This window comes from Protopterus annectens, chromosome 14.part0 (assembly GCF_019279795.1).
Source record: "Protopterus annectens isolate FY-2018-M chromosome 14.part0, PAN1.0, whole genome shotgun sequence".
NCBI classification, from domain to species: Eukaryota; Metazoa; Chordata; order Ceratodontiformes; family Protopteridae; genus Protopterus; species Protopterus annectens.
Window position 1 is genome coordinate 534371074 of NC_056748.1, and position 27181 is coordinate 534398254.

The 27181-nt window shown below is 42.2% G+C and overlaps 1 protein-coding gene across 1 annotated transcript in view; it reads right to left on the reverse strand.

The window, feature by feature from the left end:
* BMS1 (BMS1 ribosome biogenesis factor) overlaps positions 1–27181 on the reverse strand; it is a gene marked incomplete in the record, with an annotated part of 1196647 nt that overhangs the window by 785401 nt on the left and 384065 nt on the right. Inside the window, 1 exon segment of the mRNA XM_044056283.1 lies at positions 14513–14634. Coding sequence (XP_043912218.1) covers positions 14513–14634 — 122 coding nt within the window.

Genomic DNA, 27181 nt, shown 5'->3' on the forward strand with positions numbered 1-27181 from the left:
GACGCCATTTTCTTCAGTTCTTCTTGCCCCAGATGTCAGGTGCCCCCAAAAAAGGTGGTCAAAAATTAGTACCAAATGGAGTAACATCTGCACAAACACAAAATCCCTTCAGCTATACGCAAATACATCAGTAAGGTATTGAAGAGATTTAGTCAGTAGATCAGAGGGGATGGAGGGAGGGTAACCTGGACTGCAGCAGGGCGAACACTCGAACAGCTACATTTATGGTAGGTACAAAACTGTACTATGTTCATCGTGTTACCCTGCTGCACTCATCAAACTTGGGTTGAATCCCAAAGCTAAGGTAGGGGGAGGTATCATAGAGGGTTAGTGGAGGCTATAAGGCCCTGCAGAACTGCAGTGGCGAAGCCCGCCCTGGTCTTAGAGTAAAGAGGTAAGTGATAGTGTTTGGTAAAAGTGTGTACTGAACTCCAAGTTGCAGCTTCTAAAATCTCCTTGGTTGGAACCCCCCTGAGAAAGGCTGTAGAGGTAGCTGTTGCCCTGGTAGAGTGGGACCTAATGGTAGCAGGAACTGGTTTCCCATGATGGGTATAGCAGAAACGTATGCAATGACCTATCCATTTAGAAATGGTTTGCTTTGATATAGCCTTCCCTTGAGAAGCTGTAGCATAGGATACAAAGAGCTGGTCAGATTTTCTGAAAGCCTTAGTTTTGTCCAAGTATTAACGAAGTTGTCTGTGAATGTCCAAGGAATGCAGGAGTCTCTCACCTTTGTTCTGTGGATTTGGGAAGAAGGTGGGTAAGTGGATGGTTTGATTTAAAGCCACACTGAAAACCACCTTAGGCATAAAGGAAGGATTAGTTCGTAGAGAAACTCTGTCTTGATGAAAAATGACGAAAGGTTCCACAGCCATTAGTGCCTGTAGCTCTGAGACTCTTCTAGCTGAAGTTATTGCTAGGAGCAGGGCAGTCTTCCATGATAGGAACTGAAGATCTGCAGAGAAAGCTGGTTCAAAGGGAGGTAGCATTAGTTTTTCCAGAACAAAATTGAGGTCCCATGTTGGTGTAGGAGCTCTCCTGGGTGGTCTAATGTTTTTTGCCCCTCTGAGGAACTGCCTTAGAAGAGGATGTGAAAATAAAGGTGGATCCGTGTTGTAGTGAGCTGAAATAGCTGAAGCATGGATTTTAATGGAGGAAAAAGAAAGTCCTTTGTGCAACATCTCAGCTAAATATTGTAGAATGTGAGGCATGTGAGGCTGAATTGTATCTTGGCCTTTAGCTTGGTTCCAGGCACAAAACCTTTTCCATTTGTCCAAATAAGCCTTCCTGGTGCTTGGCCTCCTGGCTTCCAGAATAACATCCGGAACTGCTTGTGAAAGGGGAGCTGGTTGGATGTTTAGTTGATTTGCCATGCAACCATATTTAAAGTTTTGAGCTGGCTGTGGAGAATCTGATTGTTCTGTTGCATGAGCAAATGGGGGATTTGACGCAATATCCATGGAGGGCTGTGGGCCATATTTCTCAATAGCGGGTACCAGTGCTGGCGTGGCCAGTCTGGGGCTATGAGAATCAGTCGTGGTCTCTCCTTTTTGACTTTCAGAACCACCTTTGTGAGGAGAGGCAATGGAGGGAAGGCATATACTGTCAGGTTTTTCCAACTGAAAGAGAGTGCGTCCACTTTCCAAGCTTGTTGGTGGAATGTCCTTGTACAAAATTTTGTTAGGTGATAGTTTTGAGGACTGGCAAACAGGTCTATGTCTGGAAGGCCCCATTTATGAGTTATCATTGCAAATATTTGTGGATCCAGTTTCCACTCGTGGGGATCCTTGATGTTTCTGCTGAGGTCGTCTGCCAATGTGTTCTTCTGTCCTGGCAGGAATTGAGCTTGTAACTGAACTTGGTAAGCCAGAGCTGTGTTCCATAAGATCATTGCTTGCCTGCATAGAGGGTAGGAATGTGTACCCCCTTGTTTGTTTATGTACCACATTACTGTGGTGTTGTCCGTCGTTATTGCAAGTTGTCCTGGATGTAATAGATCCTTGAAGGCTGTCAGAGCTTTCTGTACAGCTAGCATCTCTTTTTGATTTATGTGTAGATTTCTTTGATCTGCGGTCCATAGGACTTGAATGCATTGTCCCTGCCATGTGTGCCCCCCAGGCGTAATCTGAAGCATCTGTTGTGATAGTTTGCCTGGCTGGGGGCAAGGTGAAAGGCTGACCCTTGTTGAGGTGACATGCCTGTGACCACCATAGAAATTCCTGTTGTAGGCAGGGAATGAGAGATATCATTGTGTCCAAGCTGTGGCTGTGTTGAGACCATACGCTTTTTAGGTACCACTGTAATTTCCTCATATGCAGCTTTGCAAATGGTATTATTAGTATGCAAGATGCCATGAAGCCCAAGGCCTGCAGAATTTTTCTTGCAGTTAACTGGGTATTTGTTGCCATTGTCTTGAAATATTGAGTTAGTTGTAGTTGCTTGTCTGGCGTAGGATAAGCCTTCTGGGCCGTTGTATTCAAGCTGGCACCCAGGAATGTCATTTTTGTGAGGGTACTAGTTTTGACTTCTTTTCGTTTACTGTGTACCCCAGGCAGTTTAGTAGATGCTTTACAAAGGCCAGATGATGTAAGAGAATGTCTTTGCTTTCTGCTTGGATGAGGCAGTCGTTGGATGAGGCAGTCGTCCAGGTATGGATATATTTGAATTCCTCTTTGTCTGCAGTATGCAATTACTGGTGCCAGGCATTTTGTGAAGACTCTGGGCACAGTAGATAAGCCAAAGGGCAGTGCAGAGAATTGGTAATGGGTTGAACCTGCAATGAAACGAAGGTATCTTCTGCAACTTTGTCTGGTAGGGACATGCAGGTATGCCTCCTTGAGGTCCAACGTTACTAGCCATGCTTCCTTGCCCAACATGGGAAGTAGCTGCTGTAGCGTTAGCATCTTGAATTTGGGTACTTGTAAGTAAGTGTTTAGAATTGAAAGGTCCAGAATTGGTCTCCAGGCATTGTCCTTTCTGGGCACTAGAAAGAGTCTTGAGTAAAATCCTTGGCCTTGCTCTCGAGTAGGTACCAGTTGAATGGCTCTCATGTCCATGAGAGCTGTAATTTGTTTTTGTGCCTCTGCCCACTGAATTTGTGGCAGGTTTGGCATTCCTCTTTTCATTGGCAAGGTGTGAAAGTGGAATCTGCATCCTCTTAAAATTATGTCTAGGACCCATCTGTCCTTTGTGACAATGTGCCAGTTGTCTGCAAAAAGTGCGAGTTTTCCCCCACGGGGGCTGCCAAGAGAGTATTGCTTGGCCAGATGAGGTGCAAGTCATTGAGTCTGTCTTCTAGTGGATTGAAACCGGTCTTCTCCTCCCTTCTGTATTGTAGTGCCCCATTGGCGAGGTTTATACTAGGCTTGTGGTTGTCCTCTGCCCCTTGGGCGTCTGTATTTACCCCTCTGTGGTCTGTCAGTCGCTGGAAAGGACCAATTTTTTGTTGGCTAGTTTCTGCTGAGCGAGAGAGTTGTACCTGTAGGAAATCTTTGTCTGAATAGATTTTGCCTTATCCTCCATTTTCTTTAAAACTTCTGCTCTAACTCCAAAAAGAACATCCTGCTGTAAGGGAGCCTCTAGCAGTTTTGCTTTAACATGATCAGGCAGAGTTTGTTCCTTTAACCAAGCATGCCTACGCATAACGGACCCAGTGACAGCTGCTCTGCAGGAGGCCTCCAAAGAATCAAACCCACATTGTAAGGTATGTTTGCCCACCTGCTCAGTGGCGTGCAACAGATCCTGTACTTCTTTCAATTCAGATTGTTGAGGGAGAGTGGTTATGCTTTAATTTAACTGAGAGATTAGGAATTGCTGATACTTAAGCATGTGAAATTGACAATTCAGTGCCCTCATAGCTAGTGTGGCTGAGGTGTAAACCTTTTTCTCCAACCTGTCTAGTGCTCTAGAATCCCTCTCAGAAGGTACTGGGTTTTTAGCCATAGAAGCCTTAGCCCCCTTGAGACCCTGTGAGATAGTCTCTGGGTCAGCTAGAGGGCTTTTGTAAAGAAATTTGTGTGAATCAGGCACTCTATAGTATGTCAGGCTTAGCCGGAGCAGGAGGAAGAGAGTCTGGGTTCAAACTCGATTCTAAATACACATCATCCACATTTATCTGTCAGGCTTAGCCGGAGCAGGAGGAAGAGAGTCTGGGTTCAAACTCGATTCTAAATACACATCATCCACAATGTCCAAAACTGGAGGGATGGCAAGTGGTCTGTGCTGGGGGAGTAAAATAAACTCTCTGAGCCTTTTCTTCGAGTCAGAGTAGTCTTGACTCTCCCAGTGAAAATGTTCCCTCATAGTGTGTAAAGTTTCCCCAAAGGAGTAGTCTTCAGGAGGAGAAGCTGAGGGAATAGAGTCCTCAGCATCAGAATCTTCATAAGGAAAGGAGTAATCTTGGTCCTCAGAGGAGTCTGAAGAAATGGACAGTTGTTCAGAGGATGCATAATCTTCCTCTTGTCTAGGCCTTTTGTCAGGAGGGGGCTGGGAACGCCTGATTAAAGAAATCAAATCTTCAGCCATTTTGAGCATCGGTTTCTTAGGCATGGGGCCTTGAACAGGAGACTGAAGTGCAGTCCTTTTAGATTTAGTAGGAGTCTTCGACTTACAAAACGTTTTAATGGTGAGAGTCGTCGGTCTGAAAACGCCTTCAGAAACCGATGACGTTTCTGTAGCACCAATGTCTTTTGTAGCAATGTCGTTGGAAGGGCCTGAACTAAATGGCTGCGTCGGCCTGGTGCATTCCACCAAAAATTCCGCAGCGGTCTCGGGTTCCAGATCTGCAGTGGTCAGGGGCTGCATTGGAGCCTCACTGAGGACCGGAGAACCGGAGACTGGATCAGCCGAGGCCTCGGAATCTGGCTTAGGCCTGGGCTGTCTGTCCTTATCCTTGCGTTTTTTGTGCACGCCAGTAGTCGGCTGCTCCGACGGCATGGTGTAGTTAAATTTCCTACCGAAGTAGTGTCGTGCGAAATCAAAGCTTCTTTTAATAGTACGCTTATTAAACCTAGCACAAAACCGACAAGTAGTGACGTCGTGGTCTGGGCCTAGGCAAGGTATACAATAGGAATGAAAATCCTTATGAGGTATTTGCTTCCCACAAGAAATACAACTGTTTTTCTGACATCGGTCTGAGGCAAGAAAAGTTTCCCCAACGGGGTACTTAGCTTTATAGAAGACTTCGGTCTGAAATTCAAATTCGAAAATATCAGGAGTCGGCCGACCGGCACTTGCGAACTGCTTCTGCTTCGGGCACGGCGCGGCAAGAAAGACTGAAGAAAATGGCGTCGGTTGCATTATATATACCCCTGGCGCACTGACGTCAGGGAAGTGGCGACAGCAACCGATGCCGGACCAAGACTTTGGAATTCCGGCCGACTGCGGGACCGCCTGACGACAGGATAACCCAAGTGTGATGACTGCAGCAGGGTAACACGATGAACATCAGCATTCTGTACATTTATATGGCTACTGTTATATCACTGACTTGGGTTTCAGTCGTATACCAGATGACCAAGTTCTACTGCCCGTCACCTTTTTAACATTCCATTACATTCAATCTCCTACCTCAGCTCAACAGATTTTTTTTTTTTTTTAAAGATAATTTCACATGGACACTACTACACTTAAGGCTTACTCTAAACACGAGATCTTCCTTAGCCCTTTTCACAGATTTTCATTATGCATATACTGAATTCTCAGCTTATTCCCCTCTGAAATGACAATGCTCTTCTACAGGGTACAATGCACGTCCAGTCTGCCTTTGACTTCTTTAATGAAATCTATACTGTTCTGCAATTACTGACAGTTTTAAGGATGCAAAGTCTCTACAAGCCATTTACACTACTCTTGCTTTAGCCTTTTTTTGTGCTAAAACTTATTTTTGCAACCAAGTAATTAAACTCTGTGGAAACTACTCAAGCACCTTCATGGTATTACTTCCAAGTAAAGCTTCACTCCAACACAGATTAACCATTCTGACACATCACCACTGAAAGAATTCTAATATTTATGTATTTGCTCCATTTGTTTACTATGACAGTCTGACCACAACCATAGCTTGGTCATCCAGCACCCTGCATAGGTCTGTAAATGCAGCCCTCCCCCAACTCAAAATTAAGAAGCAGTGACCGCAAGTGCAGTATCAGCTGTGACATCCTTCTGGCTTCATGAAGCAATGCCAGTACTGTACTCCCACACCACCGGCACCTGCTGAGTAGGAACCCCAGTGTAAGTGGATTCAGTTACCCTTTTCAGCCACGACCTGAGCTAAGCAAGCATCAGTACGCATTTAATAAAAATGAGCACAGAAAGAAATGTATGATTAGGAAAAAGCAAGTCACAGCATATCAAGTCTGAACACACACAAAACAGGGAAACATCAGAAAATATTTAGAGCGGCATGTACAAGGAATTAATATGTGCAGTACTGACAGCTTGAATTGTTAGTCTGAATTATTACCTGCCACCACCCATTGTCACAGTAGCAGGTGCATTGGAGTGCCTTAAGAAAGTTGTCTGACGGAATGCTTAAAGGCTTCAAGCATAGCTTAAGTTTTTACTTCTGTAGGAACGTGGTTCCAAATGGCAGGACCTAATCTGGAGAATGCACTTTTTCCAAGAGCAGGATGGGTGAAGGAAAGGATGTAATTTCTGAAAGCTTCACAGGGTGTAACTTTGTTGCCTACAAAGAGGTGCTGTTTTCAAAGGGGGGCACAGCAGCTCAAAATTAAGATTTTGAATACTGCAGTACCAAGAAGGCAGACTTATCTGTTACTTGTTGTCATTAAGTAAGGTGCAATGGTGTACAACAGGATTTGCTAGAAGAACGAATCTTAAGTTTTCTTGTGCAATTTTTAATTTCAGAGTCTCAATCACCCAATAAACATGGTCTTATCTGCAAAATGATCATCATCATCTCCTTTTGGCTTATCCCGGTTAGGGGTCGACACAGCAGAACAACGGTCAGCAGAAAATTTTACGGTATCGAGTTGGCAGACCAGCGCCCAATCTTCCACAGACGGTATAAACATGCACACACACACACACCTAGGGCCAATTTAGTGTGTCCAAGCCAACTACAGCATGTCTTTGGGATGTGGGAGGAAACTGGAGCACCCAGAGGAAACCCACGTAACCATAGGGAGGACATGCAGACTCCGCACAGAAGGCACCCCAGCCAAGAATAGCACCACAGCACCTGTTGCTGTGAGGAGGCAACGCTAAACACTGCACCACCGCTGCTGCCCTATCTACAAAATGGTATTACTTGGATAATATCCAAGTCCTATGAGAGCTTTTGCATAAAATTTACTCGAGATGTATGTTTTCCTAATATGACTCTCAATTTGTCAATTATGGTACCAAAAGGAATTCTATAATAGCTTGACTGAATCATTCAGCCATAACACACACAACTGTCTTCCATATCTGCACCAGCATAAGGACTGAATTTCATAAACCATGCAGTTTTACTTCAGTACAGCTCCCTCCTTTCCACACTACCAACCTGCTGTGTTGAAATCCTGCCTGCACACAGGTATGCAGGTCTCATATTCAATATGATGTGCCCTGACGAGTAATATATATTCCAAGACATATAATGGAAGTAGTCATCATCTGCTTATGAACCTTCTGTTAGTATCAGCCTCTGGTTCACTGGATTTTTCAGTGCAAGACACAGCCTACCCCTCTGTCAACACAGGGTTACCTCTCCTATATCTAAGTCACAGAGCCAATGAAAAAATGTTTTACTGGAGGATTGGGCAGCCTACCTAGGCTTTTCCCTTTTGTAAGAGAAAAGGAAGCCCCATGGTTCATGATAATGACATTGTTTTTCACTTCCACCAACTGAAAAGGAAACAAACTATTGTTCCTCCAGTTCCAGTCAAGCAACGAGGCCCTGGTGAGGTACATAACTTAAGCAGGCTGGCACATACTCATACCCTTTTTAAAAAAAAAAGTGGATGCGGGTCTGCAAGGGGACAAACGCAGTGGGATCTTTCCTACATCTGTCCATATCCTTAAGGTCAAAAACATGTGCAGACTTCCATAACTGAAGCCCAACTCCCTCCATGGAGGTTAGGAAACAGCAGCAACTGGCTACCACAAGATTTACTTTAACTACGGAGTGCTTAATACTTTGCCTTGAACCGTGCTGCTACGTTTTTCCAGCATAAAGGGTGATACTGTGTGAATCAAATGCTACAAACAAAAAAACAAGCATCTACTCACAGGCAAAAACTGCTGTATAACTGTGCAAAAAGTACAGTTGTGTACACTTACCATAAATGCAGATGTTCGAGTGTATTCACTGTTGCAGTCATTACATTTGGGTAATCTGCTGGCAGGTTTCCCTCAGTCAGCCTGAATATCAAAGTCTTGGGTCCTGCGTCGGTTACTCTCTCCCCTTCCATGACGTCAGGTCATCAGGGGTATAAAACATGCAGCAGACACCATTTTTATTCAGTTTTTCTTGCCCCAGATGTCAGGTGCCCTCCAAATCGGGAGCAAAACTATATATAAATATAAATAAAACAGCAATATATATGTAAATGCACTTTTAGCAACATAAACTTTACCTTCATCTAAAAGCAAATACACCACAAAAGCTTTAGAATATAGTGAAGGAAAGAAAAGTTCTAGAAAAAAGGGGGATGGCGGGTGGGTAACCCGGACTGCAACAGTAAATACACTAACATCTACACTTATGGTAAGTGTACACAACTGTACTATGTTCTTCGTATTTCACTGTTGCAGTCATTACATTTGGGTAAAATCCCAAAGCTATGGATGGGAGGATGGAACTAAATAGCATTAGCAGATGCTATAAGGCCCTGCAGAACTGCAGTGGCAAAGCCAGCCCTGGATTTAGAGAAGAGAGGCAAATGATAATGCTTTGTAAAAGTATGAACAGAGCTCCAAGTAACAGCTTCTAGAATGTCTTTGGTTGGAACTCATCTGAGAAAAGCTGCTGAGGTAGAGGCAGCCCTGGTGGAATGTGACCCGATTCCCTTGGGCACTGGTTTTCCATGACGCAAGTAGCAGAAACGAATGCAGTAGCTTATCCACTTAGAAATAGTCTGCTTTGATATAGCCTTTCCCTCTGATCCTGCAGCAAATGCCACCAGTAGTTGCTCAGACTTTCTTAGAGATTTAGTCCTGTTTAAGTAGAATTTTAGTTGTCTGTGTACGTCCAATGAATGCAGAATCCACTCCCCCTTGTTCTGCGGATTTGGGTAAAATGTTGGCAGGTGGATAATTTGGTTAAGAGCCACACTGGATACCACCTTAGGCATAAAGGAAAGATTGGTCCTGAGGGACACCCTGTCCGGGTAAAATGTAATACAAGGCTCCACAGCCATGAGAGCCTGTAGTTCTGAAATCCTTCTTGCTGAAGTGATTGCCAAAAGGAAAGCAGTTTTCCAAGACAAAAACTTTATATCCGCAGTACCTGCTGGTTCAAAAGGAGGCATGGTGAGTTTTTCAGCACAAAATTGAGGTCCCATGCAGGAGTTGGTGATCTTCTGGGAGGCCTTAATTTTTTGGCCCCTCTAAGATACTGTTTTAGCAGAGGATGAGAAAAGATGGGAGGCTCCGTGTTATAATGAGCCAAGATAGCAGATGCATGGATTTTTATTGAAGAAAAAGATAGGCCCTTGTCAAGCATCTCAGTCAAGTATTGTAAAATCTGAGGAATATTTGGTTTTGCTGTGTCTATTCCTTGTGCTTGGTTCCAAGCACAGAATCTCTTCCATTTATCAGCATAAGATTTTCTAGTAATAGGCCTTCTGACTTCCAAAATGACATCCATCACAGATTTACTGAGGGGTGTTTGAATAATTACATGATCAGCCATGCTGCCAGGTTCAGAGTTTGGAGCTGAGTGTGCAGAATTTGATTGCTCTGCTGAGACAGTAGATGAGGTATTTGAGGCAAGTACCAAGGAGGGAGTTGAGACATATTCCTCAGAATTGGGTACCAGTGCTGGCGAGGCAAGTCCGGGGCAATTAGGATCATTTTTGTTTTTTTCCTGTCTGACCTTTAGTAAGACCTTGGAAAGAACAGGCAGAGGAGGAAAGGTGTAGACTGATAGGTGAAGGATAGGGCATCCACTTTCCATACTCGTGTCTGTGATAAGTCCTTGTGCAGAATTTGTCCAGTTGATAATTTTGGGGACAGGCAAATAGATCTATGTCTGGGCTCCCCCATTTCTGTGTTACCATGCTGAAGACTTGTGGATCCAGTTTCCAACCGTGATGGTCCATAAGATTTCTGCTTAGGTAGTCTGCCAGAGCATTTTGTTTTCCTGGCAGGAATTGTGCTTGAAGATGTACTTGTTAAGTCAAGGCTGTGTCCCACAATGCCATGGCTAGTCAGCAAAGGGGGTAGGAATATGTACCCCCCTGCTTATTTATGTACCACATAACCGTGGTGTTGTCCGTCTTTATCATTAGTCGTCCTGGATGAAATAAGTCCTTGAAGGCTGTCAGGGCATTCTGAACAGCTAGCATCTCTTTCTGGTTGATATGCAGATGCATTTGTTTTGGGTTCTATATGCCCTGAATGCATCTCCCCACCAAATGGGCCCCGCCCCCAAGCATAGTCAGATGCTTCTGTAGTTAGGGTTTGGGTGGCAGGGGGTACAGTAAAAGACCATCCCTTGTTTTGGTGACACGTCTCTGCCCACCAAAGAAACTCCTGTTGTAGGCAGGGAATGAGAGGAATCATTATTTCCAGACTGTGACAATGTTGACTCCATAAACTTTTTAGATACCACTGAAGTTTCCTCATATGCAATCTTGCATATGGAATTAGTAGAATGCAGTATGCCATAAACCCTAAAGCCTGCAGAATTTGTCTTGCAGATAACTAGGTTTTTGTTGCCATCTGTTTGAAGTATATAGTCAGTTTCCTTTGTCTGTCTGGCATAAGGTAAGTCATCTGGGCAGCTGTATTCAAGCTTGCACCCAGGAATATAATTTTGTGAGAGGGTACCACTTGTGATTTATTTTCGTTTATTGTGTACCCTAGGCATGTTAGAAGCCTTTTTACAAACGCCAGATGTTGAAGAAGAATGTCCTTGTTTTCTGCTTCAATGAGACAGTCGTCCAAGTATGGATAGATTTGTATGCTTCTTTGTCTGCAAAATGAAACTACTGGTGCCAGGCACTTTGTAAAGACCCTGGGCTCTGTAGATAAGTCAAAGGGCAGTGCAGAGAATTGGTAATGCATAAAACCTGCCTTGAAGCAGAGGTATGTTCTGCACAATTCCCTTATTGGGATATGCAGGTACGCCTCTTAAGTCTAGAGTCACTAACCAAGCGTTCTTGCCCAGCATGGGCAGTAGCTCTTGTAAAGTCAGCATTTTGTATTTTGGAATGTTCAAGAACATGCTCAAAATTGATAAGTCCAGTATTGGACGCCAGGCATCGTCTTTTCTGGGTACCAGGAACAGTCTTAAATAAAAACCTTGCCTTTTTCCGGTTCTGGTACTGGTTGAATAGCACCCATATCCATGAGGGACATAACTTGTTTCTGGGCCTCTGCCCATTGATTTTGTGGCAGATCTGGCCAACCGTTTGGAACTGGCAAGGTATGGAAATGAAATCTGTACCCCTGGGATACTATTGTTTAATACCCACTTGTCCTGGGTAATTAACTGCCAATTGTGAGCATGAAGTGCTAATTTTCCCCCCAAGGGGGGTGCCAAAAGAAAAATGCTTGGTGATGGTAGAGGGAAGTCATTGAGACTGCTTACTGTAGGGTTGTGCTTTGCTTCCTCCAGATTAGGAGGTAGAGGAACCACACTGCTTTGATCTGTAAGAACCCTGTGATTGGTACCTAGAGCCTTTTGAGCACCTGGACTTGCCTTGTGAGGCTCTGTTGGACACAGGAAAGGACCAATTTTTAGTAGGCCAGTGCCTGCTGAATCTGGGTGGCTGCACATGTAAGAAATCTTTTACAGTTTGCATAGATTTAGCTTTCTCTTCCATTTTCTTTAAAACCTCTTCTGCCTTACTACCAAACAGAGTAACATGCTGTAAAGGTGCATCCAACAATTTAGCTTTAACATGATCAGGCAGATTTTGCTCCTTGAGCCAGGCATGCCTTCTAATCACAGATCCAGTAACTGCGGCCCTGCAAGAGGCCTCCAAGGAATCAAAACCACATTACAAAGTATGCTTTCCAACCTGTTCTGCTGCATGCAATAATTCCTGTAATTCTTTATTTTCCACACAATCAGAAATCAACATCATTTTCTGTTTCAATAAGCCCATAACATTCTGTTGATATTTAAGCATATGAAACTGACAGTTTAAGGCCCTAATTGCCAAAGTTGCAGACGTATAAACCTTCTTTCACCATCTATCCAGTGCCCTGGAATCTCTATCAGAGGGGGTAGGATTTCTGTGGGAGTCAGTGACCCTGTAATATCTGTCTGGCTTACTAGGAGCCAGAGGTAGGGAATCAGGAGCCCATGCTTGATTCCGAAAACATATCAGCAATGTCTAATACAGGAGGTATAGCCAAAGGCCTATGCTAAGGAAGAAGGAGGAAATCCCTAAGCCTCTTTTTTGATTCCGAGAAATCCTGACTCTCCCAAAGAAAATTTTCCCTTAAAGTATGCAAGGTGTTTCCAAAAGAATAATCCTCAGGAGGAGGAGATGCAGATGGGATGGATTCTACTGCATCTGAATCCTCATAGGGTGGTATAGAAAATTCCTGATCAGAAGAGGAATCAGAAGAAATAGAAACCTGATCTGAAGATTCATAATCAGTGTCTTGCCTAGGCCTCTTAGCAGCAGGGAGTTGGAAACTCCTGATTAAGGTAATTAAGTCCTCAGCCATTTTGATCATCTGATTTTTAGGTATAGGGGCCTGAGCACATGGCTCATGCATCAGTTTTTTAGACTTAGAAGTTGTTTTTGAAGCTGGCGTTGATTTTATATAGAAATGTTGAGGCCTGAAAACATCCTCAGAAGCCGGTGCCTGCTCAGCGGCTCCGGACCCATCCGAAGGAGAGACATCCGCAGGTACAATACTGTGAGAATCTCGTGGCATACCAAACTCCGCATGGGTCTCGGTAGAGGCCTGCGACTCAAAAGTAGCGGGTATCAGGGGCTGCGAAAGTGCCTCACTGAGTACCTGCGAACCGGCGACTGGCTTAGGAAAAGCTTTGTCCTCGATTTTGGACCTCGACGGTCTGTCTCTGTCTTTTTCTTTGCGTTTTTTGTGAACTCCGGTAGTCAGATTACTATCCAATGACATTTCAGGGTAATTAAATCTGGATCCAAAATATTTTGAAGCAAAAATATACGGAAGCTTAATAGTGCATTGGTTAAATCTAGCACAAAACCGACAGCAAGGCACGTTATGATCTGGGCCAAGACAAGGAATACAGTACAAATGAAAATCCTTATGAGGTATTTGCTTCCCACAAGTAATGCAATTATTAATTTTTACTGACATCAGTAAGGAGCAAGAAAAAGTTTCCTCAATGGGGTACTTAGCTTTAATTGAAAACTTCGGTACTGAAACTCGAATGCGAAAATTTCAGGAGTCGGCTGACCGGCACTTGCGAACTGCTTTTGCTTCGGGCACCACGCGGCAAGAAAGACTGAATAAAATGGTATTGGCTGCATGTTTTATACCCCTGACGACCTGATGTCATGGAAGAGGAGACAGCAATCGACGCAGGACCCAAGACTTTGATATTCAGGCCAAATAAGGGCAACCTGCCCGCAGATTACCCAAATGTAATGACTGCAACAGTGAAACACGAACAACATCTGACAAAGATATCATCATAAAGTGGCTAATATACACAGCCATCTTTACAGAAGCTTATGGTTACTTTGATTAGACACTACATCGGGGTTCATGTCACAAGCATTACGACCTGGTCACTTTTAGCTGGTCATGAAACAGGTCACAGAGAGGATGCTTCTTCTCATTATATAAACAAGGACAGATAGCTTTTAATTTACAATGCTCACTTTTCAGATTAACTGAACATACACTGGGAAGATGACAGAATTTATTTCAATTACTGTTTTTAAGTTACTTATGTACTGACAAAACTAAATAATTGATTATTCAAGTAAAACAACTCAGCAGTAACGGCTGCATAAGCTGGCTAGGACAAACATAAGTTGAAATCATTCTGATAGCCCCCGAGAACAGCAGTGAAAAGAATCCAGCTCCTTCTGTACAATAACCCAGGACAAATACTAGAAACTGCACTCTTGTTCTTGTAATCAGGGTTATAAAGCACTTTCTTATGGACTTAGAGCCCACAAAACCATGGCAACAAATGGTTTACGTGGGAAAAAGGCTTGCATGCTTTACGCAATCAAACAATATGCTGCTGGCTGAACTGAAGCTAAACCTAATGAAGTGTAAAATCTAACTTGGAAAAGGAACTTTCAGGGAGGAAAACCCATCTACAACGGTTAACTATGAACTACAAAACAAAATAAGCATTTACTATACGAAGAAAGTGAATTACCTGGAACATGAACTTGGCTTTTATTCTTTAAGTAAGCCCCTCTCAAATATCCATACAGAGATACTTTCCTATCACATTTAGGGTTCACTCGAATTTCTTCCTGGTTTGTGAGATCTTCCATCCTGAGTAAGAAAACATTTTTTTTTTAATTACGGGTACTGTATTTTTTCTTCAAACACTAATAAATATGAATGCTCATTTTACAGAGAAATCTTGCTTCATTGCAAAAATAAAATAAAAGCACATTATGCAACAATTTACATGTGTGTTTGTGTGTCTATATAGACAACTTTAAATGGCCGGGGACTTTTTCTTTGATCATTGAAGCCTGGAACATGGTCTCTGCAGACCCAGCAATAGGTGAGTCTGCTTTTTCATTTTTCCTGCTGGGGGCGCCAGCGTGCTGCTGACCCCCTGCTGTAGTTGTGTGTCCCATGGTGTTGCTGCGAATAAATTCATGGGTGGTAATCCAAAAAGCACGATTTTGATTCACACATATTCTAAGGTAATTGTCTCACACAAATATATGCATACAACGTGGTGTAAAACGAGACAGAATAATTATTTCAGATACGTGACTGGACATAAAGCTGTAACCAAAATGTACTTCACGAGGAGAAGGAACATATCAGCCAAAACATTGGACCCCAGAAAACAGTAGGGCTTACTTACTGGTTGTTGCACAGGTTTTGAAACATTGCTTTGCCTGGGTAGTAAAGTTATCTATTCACCTTTAGGCAACTTTTTACGGGTCCTTCTTTAAAGTTTGAATTAAACACAGTAGTAAATGCTTAAAACAAAACAGGATACTGGGGCAGTCATAACCTGCTACTTTTCAGTTATTTGGCCACTAGACGGTCTATGGATACCGAAGTACGTTCACCAGAATCGCAATCCTAATTATAACTATGCACAGTGAAGGCACCACTCCTGTTCAGAGGTGTTTGTTTACATGGTAAATGCTGCGAAACCGTTATCTAAGTTTTTGCAAAGGCGGTCCACAGTCTTAAATTATACTCAACGTTACAAGTTAAATTTCATTTCCTAAACTTTATCTTTAAGCAAGGTGAATTTCCAATTACTTTTTTCCTTGAGAGTCACCGCATTAATTGGCATATTTCGATTGAGACTACATTTGATAATATTTCATCCCATGATTCTATGCTTGGGCTTAATGGCATCTTATTTTTACCCGATGAGAGTCTGGTAATGGTTAAAAAATGCCCTGTAACCATGCCTTAAAATCGTTTTTAATGTGGGTTATGCACGCCTGTTTTTGAGGAGACATCTAGTACACGAATTTAGTTTAACATAAAAATCACAGACAGGAAATGCTAAACTAGATTAATATTTTCCGTGGACCACCTTCAAACTGCAGTGTATGCTTTGTTGGGTTGACAGCACTTATGCAAGTCAGCTGTTACTTGCTGTATTTTTGTTTCTCCTCATGATCACCATCTTTGCGTGGGTTTATGATAAATGTAGGGCATTAAAAAAAAACTGTGCATATTTCTAGAAACATGGCCTCTTACAGATAAGGACCCCACATAATCTATTTCCTTTAGGATGTGGATAGATTTTCGAGTAGATGCAGTTTGATTCACAGTTCAAATTCTGGCTTCCTTGAAGCATATTTAAGTCTGTTTTTCAGCTAGAGGAAATCACTTGTTTTTCCTGAACATAAAAGGCATTTCCTTTTCTTTTCTCACGGTGTGACCTTTGATTTGGAACAATATGTAGCATGGGATCAGGGATGCAGCCAGGGCACATGGAGTATACATGGAAGCTTGCCCCATGTAAACATGCTTTCTTTGTAAATTACTTGCTTTTTTATATCACTTATTTGCAAGTGGTAGTCTTGATCCATTTGTGAAGTGTTTTATCCTGATCTATTTGTGAAATGTTTTGTTTGTCATTCAAAAGTTTATCCTAAACTCATTCAGTTTTACCTAGCTGCTGAAAATTCTACATAATCAACAGCTCCTTTTTACTCTCTCTCCTTTAGGAGAGATAGTAAAAAGGATAAGATGGGTTTTCTGGAATTCACCATCTCTGCTGGGAGAGGTGAACCCTCCTCTGACCCATCACATACTCATAGGGAACTAATCTAAGGGGGCGGCGAAAGCCAACACATTCCGGCTATGCTTATAAATGCCTTCGGGCAGATAGCCTAGTACCTACCTATGAACCTATATATATATATATATATATATATATATATATATATATATATATATATATATATATATATACATATATATATATATACATATATATATATATATACATATATATATATATATATATATATATATATATATATATATATATATATATATATATATATATATATATATATATATATATATATATATATATATATATATATATATATATATATATATATATATATATATATATATATATATATATATATATATATATATATATATATATATATATATATACACATATATATATATATATATATATATATATATATATATATATATATATATATATATATATATATCTATACACACACACACACACACACACACACATACACACACGGGGTCAGTGTAGCAGAGTTCCCTAATCCTACAGTACACTATTTCATACATCAAAGGAGAAGACCCTTGTATATTCCATTTATCGTTTCTTTTTACACTGGGGTAGTGCATTCACAGTGAGGTGAAAGACTTACATTAACTGCTTAAGCTTCTACCAAACAGAGATTTAAATAGTTTGCCCAGATTTTTATCAGTTGTTTTCTGCTGCAGTTAAGATAAATATTCACCTTCAAACAAGTATACCACTTACCTACAATTCTACAAACTGCCTAGGAATCTTTTAGACAGCTTCTTGTTTTTATTACAGGAATAGATTTTTAACTACCAGCCTAACCTTAACTACTTAAGAGCCATATGGACACAAACTGATTGTTTTAAGGCTCATTCCTTCTTTAGTATTATAGCACACAGAATACCCCTTGCCTCAGGCATGGCTCTTTCCACAATTATTCCTCAAGGCTATCAGTAAGTTCCTATAAAAAAAAATGTTCACCATTACACGTGTATTCAAAAAAAATCCTATTAAAATTATTTTATTTATTATTTATTTACTTGCATTTGTTTACTGGGATGGTCCACAGGGCTGAATGAGTCCATTTTCTGTGGAGGCCCGGGGAGAAAAGTTCCACATCAACTAGTACATATAAACAACAGAAGAGCAACAATCACAGTTGAATTAACAGTGAACAGAATCACCAGTAACAAACATCAGCTACAAATAATGTAAGAGGTACACCTGAATACAGTAGCAATCATCATCAATTACAAATAATGTAAGAGGTACACAGCTGAATACAAACATTGTACATGTTGAGAATGTTAATGACAACAGCAAGTTTACAGTTCATGTCACACAATAATCTATATGGAATCCAAGTAGATATTTCAATATGGTAGACCTAGATGACACTTTATAATAGCTGTACTAGTAGATAACATTGAGTAGAGAGAAGTAAGTTTTTGAAGAGGATCATTTTGGCCAGGGTGGCTCAAGTTTTGGGAGGTGCATGATAAGAGTGGGGGATAGTGAAAAATGCAAAACTTGCTACTGAACCATTCGCCACAGTTTTCCCATGGTTTTCCACTGTTGGTTCTATTAATGAAAGATACTCCGCATCAAATAATCAGAAGTCGACACTCTTCAGATTAAGAAGCGCGAGATGCACACTTATTTGGGCGACATCTGCATGGCAAATAAACAATGTGATAAAACCCACTTAGACAGCCAAACCTCAATACCTACTGCCTTCAGAAATGTAAAAGAAATGTATTTTTAACTATAGAGATACTGATCAAGGAGAAATGCTTTAAAATTTTTCCTTGGAATCATTTCAGCCACTATATTGCTAATAAATTCATTTATTTGTACAATCAGTCTGATCAGTCTGATTAGTTCATTCTTCTTTCAGCTTTTCCCAGTTAGGGGTCGCCACAGCGGAACTCCGGTCCGCTAATGATTGGCAGTAGATTTTTACGGTGCCAGCCCGACGCCCAACCTTCAACGAAGGCACGCCCATTCACACATGTCTTTCGAACACCATTCGACCACGAGGAGAACATGCAGACTCCACACAGAAGGCGCTCCAGACGAGAATTGAACGGGAGAACCTCTTGTTTGTGAGGCAACAATGCTACCGCTGCACCACCACTCAAGTTATTAGTACCATTTTGTTTTTGGGGAGGATAAACTGAAAAACAAGTGTTACTTACTGTTGATTTGCATGTTGTATCTGAAATGCTGGTGTTCGACATCTGCCCACCAAAGTGCTGCCTGCTAAAAAAATATTTGCTAGTCTGTAAGGGGTGGCTTAAGAAAATAGTTGCTTAAAGGTAAGAACAAACCTTCAGTACAGCATCTCCTAATTTTTTTTTTTTTTTCTTATTTATCCTTTGTTGGCTGGGTTAGTCTCCCTAAGTTAATGGCCTATTTTCACAGAAGACCCAAGGTGGTACTTCTATTACTAAGGAAAAACTGGCCAGGGCACCAAGGAAATTCCCATACTCATCACTGTTGTGAATGGGAACCATTTTGGAGAAGCACTTCCAGGCACAGATGCAGCCCAAGTCCGATGGAGAGAGAAGGAGATGAAGTAGTGAAAAACATGAAGGAGAAATGAAATATCGAGAACAGAAAATTCTGCAAGATTCTGAGGAAATGTTTCAAAGAAACATGCTTGATGGAGATGAGTCACCAAATGATGGAAGTATAATTGCAACCTTTCAATTGGGCGGGTTGCGGGATGATTTACTTAAACAAATGGTGGTGCAGACCGAGTCAAAAAATACAGGTGATGTTTCCTGAGGTGCATTAAAAAGAAAATACAAAAGGTGGACGTAGAACAATCCTGAAGAACAGTGGTGAGAAGGAAAAGAAAAACGTATGCAGAGAAAGGAAAAGAAGGCAGAAGTGGAGAAGCAGAAAAAAAAGGCAGAAGAAAATTATGTGGTAAGGATTCAAAGTAAAGAAGACAAAGAAATGGCCAAGTATGGAGTGTGGGACAATTTAACAGCTCAGGGCTGGGCAATTAATTTTCCCAAGGGACCACATGGGAAAAGTACAGTTTTGTACCTACCATAAATGTAGATGTTCGAAGATCCACATTGCTGCAGTCCTAACACTTGGGTAGTCCGCTGTCCTCGGTCGGCCCGAATATCAAAGTATAAGGCTGACGTCGGTCATGGCGCATTTGACTGACATCAGGACGTCAGGGTACAAATGCGCATGACCGACGTCATATCCTCAGTCTTTTCTTGCCCCAGATGCCAGAAGACCCTAAAAATAAAGGTCAAAACCAAAAGACAGCAAACAAACAAGCAAGCACCCTTGCCCTAATTATATGTACAAAATATATACAATATACACAATATTTACAACTCAACCCACACAACCACCTCTAACTACAGAGGGGAAGGAGGGAAGGTAAATTGGACTGCAGCAATGTGGATCTTCGAACATCTACATTTATGGTAGGTACAAAACTGTACTATGTTCTTCATCTCACATTGCTGCAGTCCTAACACTTGGGTAGAATCCCAAAGCAGAGGTAAGGGAGGATGGCCAAACTATAAGGAAGCAGGAGCTGCCAAAATGCCCTGCAAAACAGCAGTGGCAAAACCAGCCCTGGATTTAGAGTAAAGTGGTAGGTGATAATGCCTAGAGAAAGTATGCACTGAACTCCAAGTAGCTGCCTCCAAAATATCCTTGGTTGCCACCCCCCTCAAAAAAGCTGTCGAAGTGGCAGTAGCTCTAGTGGAATGAGGCCTAATCCCAGCTGGAATCTCCTTGCCATGATGGGAATAACAGAAAGCAATGCAAAACCCAATCCACTTAGAAATAGTTTGTTTTGACACAGGCTTGCCCTGAGAACTCAAAGCAAAAGAAACAAATAACTGCTGAGACTGCCTGAACCCTTTAGTTCTGTCCAAATAATATTGCAACTGCCTGTGTACATCTAAAGTGTGCAAAATCTTTTCCCCTTTATTTTGGGGATTTGCATAAAAAGTAGGCAAATGAATAGTTTGGTTTAAAGCCACACTAGAAACCACTTTAGGCATAAAAGAAGGATTAGTACGTAAAGATACCCTATCCTTATGGAAAATTAAGAAAGGCTCCACCGCCATAAGGGCCTGCAATTCAGAAACCCTTCTTGCAGAGGTAATGGCCAACAAAAAAGCAGTCTTCCATGATAAATATTTCAACTCAGAAGTAGCTGCAGGCTCAAAAGGTTGTAGAGTAAGTTTCTCCAACACAAAATTGAGATCCCAAGCAGGAGTAGGAGCTCTTCGTGGGGGTCTTATATTCTTTGCCCCTCGAAGAAATTGCTTGAACAAAGGATGAGAAAACAATGGTGGGTCACAATCATAGTGAGCCGAAATTGCTGCAGCATGAACCTTAATAGAAGAGAAGGACAAACCTTTGTCCAGTAACTCAGTAAGATATTGAAGAGCCACACTTAAATTAGGCTCAGAAACATCAAAATCTTTTGCTGCACTCCAAAATAAAAATCTCTTCCATTTATCTGCGTACACTTTCCTTGTACTAGGCCTTCTAGCTTCCAAAATAACATTCAAAACTTGCTGAGGAAGTGGAGGCCCACTATGGTTCAAAACAGAATATGCCAGGCTGTTAGGTGCAGAGAGTGAAGCTTGACATTGAGCAAATGACTGTCCTCCTGAGACAACAGGTGTGGGATCGAAGGCAAAGGCCATGGAGGCTTCCATACCAGGCTTCTCAGTAATGGGTACCAATGCTGTCGAGGCCAATCTGGAGCTATCAAAATCATCCTTGGCTTGTCTTGTCTGGCCTTTAGTAGTACCTTTGGGAGGAGAGGCAGAGGCGGAAAGGCATACACATGAAGATTGCTCCAATTGAAGGAAAGAGCATCCACTTTCCAAGCTGTGGGATGAAACCTTTTTGTGCAAAACTTTGGCAGCTGATGGTTTAGTGGAGAAGCGAACAGATCTATGTCTGGAGTTCCCCATGACACTGTCAATTTCTGAAATACATGAGGATCCAATTTCCACTCGTGGGGATCCATAATTCGTCTGCTCAACACATCTGCTAAGGAGTTCTGTGCTCCCGGCAGAAACCTTGCTTGAAGATTGAGCTGTAAACTGAGAGCAGTCTCCCACAAAATCATTGCTTGCCTGCATAGAGGATAAGAATGTGTTCCCCCTTGCTTGTTGATGTACCACATGACAGTTGTGTTTGTCTGTTAGAATCAACACCTGCCCTGGAAGAAGTAAATCCTTGAAAGCTATTAATGCAAACTGGACTGCTAACATCTCCTTCAAGTTGATATGTAGATGTTGTAGTCTGGCAGGCCACTTGTCTTGTATCCACTTTCCATTTAGATGAGCTCCCCAAGCTTTGTCTGAGGCATCTGTCGTTAAAATTTGACTCGCCTCTGGCCGGGTCACAGAGAGTCCCTTGTTTAGGTGACATTCCTGAGCCCACCACAAAATTCCTTTTGAATGCAAGGTATTATTTGAATGACAGTGTCCAGATCCTGGCAGTGCTGTGTCCATACATTTTGAGATACCATTGTAGCTTCCTCATATGCAGTTTGGCATTGGGAAGCACCAGAATACAAGATGCCATGAACCCTAAGGCTTGAAGGACTGTCCTTGCAGTCAGCCCGGACTGATGAGATAGTTGATGGAAGTAAAGGGAAAGATTCTTTTGTTTGTCCGGGGTCAAAAGGCCATCTGGGATGCTGTATTCAGTCTCACACCCAGAAAGCACATGTCCTGAGAGGGTACTAGACTGGACTTTATTTCGTTCACAGAATACCCCAGGCATCTTAGCACTGCTATCACATATTCCAAATGATGAAGAAGCTCGTCCCTTCCTTGAGCCAGAATCAGGCAATCGTCCAAATAAGGATAGATCTGTATTCCTTTTAGCCTGAAGAAAGCTATCACTGGAGCCAGAACTTTCGTGAACACTCTGGGCAGTAGATAAGCCAAAGGGCAATGCAGAGAACTGATAGTGAGAAGTCCCAGCTCGAAAACGCAGATACTTCCTGCAACTTAGCCTGATAGGAACATGAAGGTAAGCCTCCTTGAGATCCAAAGTTACCATCCAATGATCTTTGCCCAGCAGAGGTAAAAGCTGCTGTAACGTCAACATTTTGAACTTGGGAATGTCCAGATAAGTGTTGAGGATAGATAAATCCAAAATTGGTCTCCACGTGTTCCCCTTCTTTGGTACTAGGAACAGGCGAGAATAAAATCCTAGGCCCACTTCTGGCATAGGGACCGGCTGTATGGCCCCCAATTGAAGTAACAGAGAAATTTGCTTGTGAGCCTCTATTCTTTGTGGAGGAGGAACGTCTGGCATGCCTTTGAAAGGAGGCAAGGTATGGAAATAAAACCTGTAACCGTGGTGTATGATATCCAATACCCATCTGTCTTGGGTAATTAAACTCCAATTTTAAGTGCCAACCTTCCTCCCAAAGGTGCTGCCAGACGAGAAGGCTCTGGCAGCTGAAAAGGTAGGTCATTGGGTCTGTTTACGAAAGGACTGACCCCTGCCCTCACCCGAAGACTGTGCAGGAGAACTCCCTATTCTAGGTCTGAAAGAGCCCTGAGCTCTGCCCCTACCACGTCTAGATCTACCCCTAGACTGGGAATCATAAGAAGGATACGTCCACCCCTTAGTAGGCCAATTTCTACTAAACTTTGGAGGCTGAACCTGCAAAAAATCTTTAACAGTCTGCATAGACTTAGCCTTGTCTTCCATTTTCTTTAAAACTGCCTCAACAGGAGAACCAAACAACACGTCAGATTGTAAAGGAGCATCTAAAATCCTTGTTTTAACATGGTCAGATAAATTTTGATCCCTCAGCCAGGCGTGCCTGCGAAGAACTGACCCAGTGGCAGCCACCCTAGACGAGGCCTGTACAGCATCAAAACCACATTGCAAAGAATGCTTACCCACCTGTTCAGAAACATGTACTAAATCTTGCAACTCTTTACAATCAATACCTTCTGCTAGAGCATCAACCTTAGACTTCAATTGTGAAAGGAGATAGTTTTGGTATTTCAACATGTGAAACTGGCATTTCAAAGCCCTCATAGCTAGAGTGGAAGAAGTATAAACTTTCTTTCCCCATCTATCCAAGGCCCTGGCCTCTTTATCTGCAGGAACCGGATTCTTGACAACAGAAGCCTTAACACCTTTAGGCCCCTGGCTAACAGTTTCTGGATCTGCCCTAGGACTCTTAAAAAAGATACTTATGAGCTTCAGGCACCCTGTAATACCTATCCGGTTTAACAGGAGCAGGAGGCAAAGAATCAGGATTAAGAGAAGCCTCTGTAAAAACATCTTCCACTACATCCAAAACAGGAGGTATAGCCAAAGGCCTATGCTGGGGTAAAAACAAAAATTCCCTAAGCCTTTTCCTGGAATCAGAGAAGTCCTGACCTTCCCACTTAAAATGCTCCCTCATGGAATGAAGAGTTTCTGAAAAAGAAAAATCCTCAGGAGGAGAAGCAGAAGGAGTAGAATCATCCACATCAGAATCAGAATAAGGAGAGTACTCCTGCAAGTCTTCAGCCGAAGACTCTGAAACATCCGAAGTCTGCTCAAAACTCCCTAACTCAGGCTCCACCCTAGGTCTCTTATCAGGAGGAGGCAAAGAACCCCTAATCAAAGTAATCAAATCTTCTGCCATTTTAAGCATATGCTTCTTGGGCACAGTTCCAGAAGAACTAGGGGTGACACCAACTGAAGCTAAACCTGGCCTGCCCCTGGGAGAAGCCTTGGAAACAGAAGGAGAGGGCCTAACCACCCTAGGCAGGGAGGGGAGTATAGTAACCTGAGAAGCCCCATCAGCCTGACCTGCTTCCTGAGAGGCCACATCCTGCAATAACAAAGTCTCTCCCTTTGATCCCAAAGAAACCTCCGGTGGAACCACCGGCTCCACCGACACCTCTAAAGAACCGGCGTCCGGTACTGACGGTTCCTCTAGCCTAGGTTTAACTGCTTTGTCCTTGCGCTTCTTCGAAGAAGCGGGCATCGGAGCATCCGACGGCATTTTATAATTGCACCGCTTCCCGAAGACTAGCCTGGCACAATCTAATCTTCTCTTTATAGTGCGCTTATTGAATCTAGCACAAGAGCGACACCCAACAACGTCGTGCTCAGGCCCTAAACAAGGAATACACTAAGTATGATAGTCTCTATGCGGTATCTGTTTCCCACAAGAAATACAATTATTCACTTTTTCTGACATCCGGTAAACCACTGAGGCAAGAAAAAACTAAAATATTCCCCAACGGGGTACTTGGCCAACTTTGACTCTGTCTGAAACTCCGAAATCGAACAATTTCAGAACGCCAACCGGCACTTGCAATGCTGCTTCTGCATCGGACCATGCGGCAAAAAAGACTGAGGATATGACGTCGGTCATGCGCATTTGTACCCTGACGTCCTGATGTCAGTCAAATGCGCCATGACCGACGTCAGCCTTATACTTTGATATTCGGGCCGACCGAGGACAGCGGACTACCCAAGTGTTAGGACTGCAGCAATGTGAGATGAAGAACATCGGACTATTTTGCAGGGTTGGACCAATAAGCTGAACTCAATTCTGTAAATGAAAAACAACTGCTGTTCTGCCAAGTACAAATAAATCCAGGTCCCGAAATGTAAAGATGCTTTATTGGTCCAAACACCTCAATAGGAACACCACCAAACAAACTGCAGGCTGTTAGTGAAAAAAACAATAAGCTGAACTCAATTCTCCTCTACATTAATTTTCTCTCTTTATATAAAGCAGTAAATTGTATGGTTTTGATTAGCTGCTAGTGGTTGATGTTACAATTAGGCTATGGAAATGTGAAATAGGCATAGTAAAAACACTAACATTACATTACTATTTAATCAACATTCACAGAAACAATTTTGAAAATGTGATGGTTATGCACCATTTCAAACAGCAGTATTAAATTTTATTTATACAAAAAAGTAACAAGACTGCTACTGGAATTTTTTGGCCGAATTACTTCACTTGCTGTTTTTCATTTTTTTTTTTTTTTTTTTTTGGTCAGTGAAAGAAATCTAGTCGGTCTTGGGCTTGAGCAAGTGTACCGAAGTCAGGCTGAATGTCTGATGTGGATATGAGAAGGATAGCTGACAGGCGATGGTCAGTGAGAGAGGATCTGTATCTGGACTTGTTAAAGTTCATCACTGAGAATGTTTGCTCACATTATGTAGGCAGATGCAAAGAGAACCAATATCTTCTGAGCATACCTCGTCATGTGTGGAATGATTTCATCTTTGACAGAAGAATAAAAATCTAGCAGTGATACTGACTTAAAGTGCTCTGCCAGTAGTGTACAATAATACAGGTCGAGTCTGAACTGAACATCATAGGGTGCATTATCCACAATGCAAGCTGCTAAAATATTCCACACTTACTGTTAATCTGCTCTCGTCCAAGCAAAGTGTGCAGCCCTGTAAATAATTATATTATAATAATAATTAATATACAACAATGCCCCAATAAAGTTCACAAAAAAACTAACAATCCCTGGGCTAAATCATAATAGTCTCTTTGCCCAGTCAGAAGTTTTTTTAGAGAATTGTGGAGGGGATATTCAGATAAATCTTTCTGTGTAACTCACTATTATGCCACTTTTAAAACCAAACCGTAGTGATTCTTCACCTGCCAGGGTGGCATTACTGGCTCATATTTGATTTGCTTATGTCACATGGGTTTTATTTAGTAATTTTTACAAGTATGGATATTAACTGTAAATGGAAACTACCATTATAAGATGCTAGAAGTTAAGAGTTCGACCACTCTAAGGGGCACTGCAATCTTTATGGTGAGCATCTTCCAGAAAAAGAGCCATGTATTTTCAGGGCCCAACTCGAGGATTCTACATCATCTGTTGGGAGTGGGCATATTGAAGAAAAAGCACTACCAGTTCATCTTAATATGGTCTAGTAATACATGTACAGCCATACAACTATTCTGTCTTTAAGCTGCTACCGCGGTGGTACGGCGGTAGCGTTGTTCTCACAGCAAGAGGTTCTCCAGTTAGATTCTCGGCGTGGCTTGGGAGTGCCTTCTGTGTGGAGTCTGCATGTCCTCCCCGGGTAGCGTTCGAAAGACATGCATGCGTAAAATGGGTGTGCCTTCGATGAAGGTTGGGCGTCGAGCTGGCACCTCGGCGTTTTGTAAAAATCTACTGCCAATGATTAGCGGACCGGAGTTCCGCTGTGGCAACCCCTTACCGGGAAAAAGCCGAAAGACTAACGACAACTACAGTATGCACACTAAGTACTTGTCTCAATATCCCTTAACCGCTTAGCACAAGAATTCTGGATAAAGCCAAACATAACTGTGGACAAATGTCCAAACTTGGGAGACAAATTTTGCATATTTTAAATATGGTTCGTATAAACTTAGACAGTTAATAAGTGACTGCTAGGCACGGGCTGTCCTGAAGGGCCTTTTTGGGTCTAGCAAATATCCCAGGGTCAACACTGAGCCTTGTATCTTTTCGTCTGTCTGAGGTAAAGACTTTGACCATTGCGCTACCCCTTCCCTTATCGCTAGAAGTTTTATATTAGCATGCATTT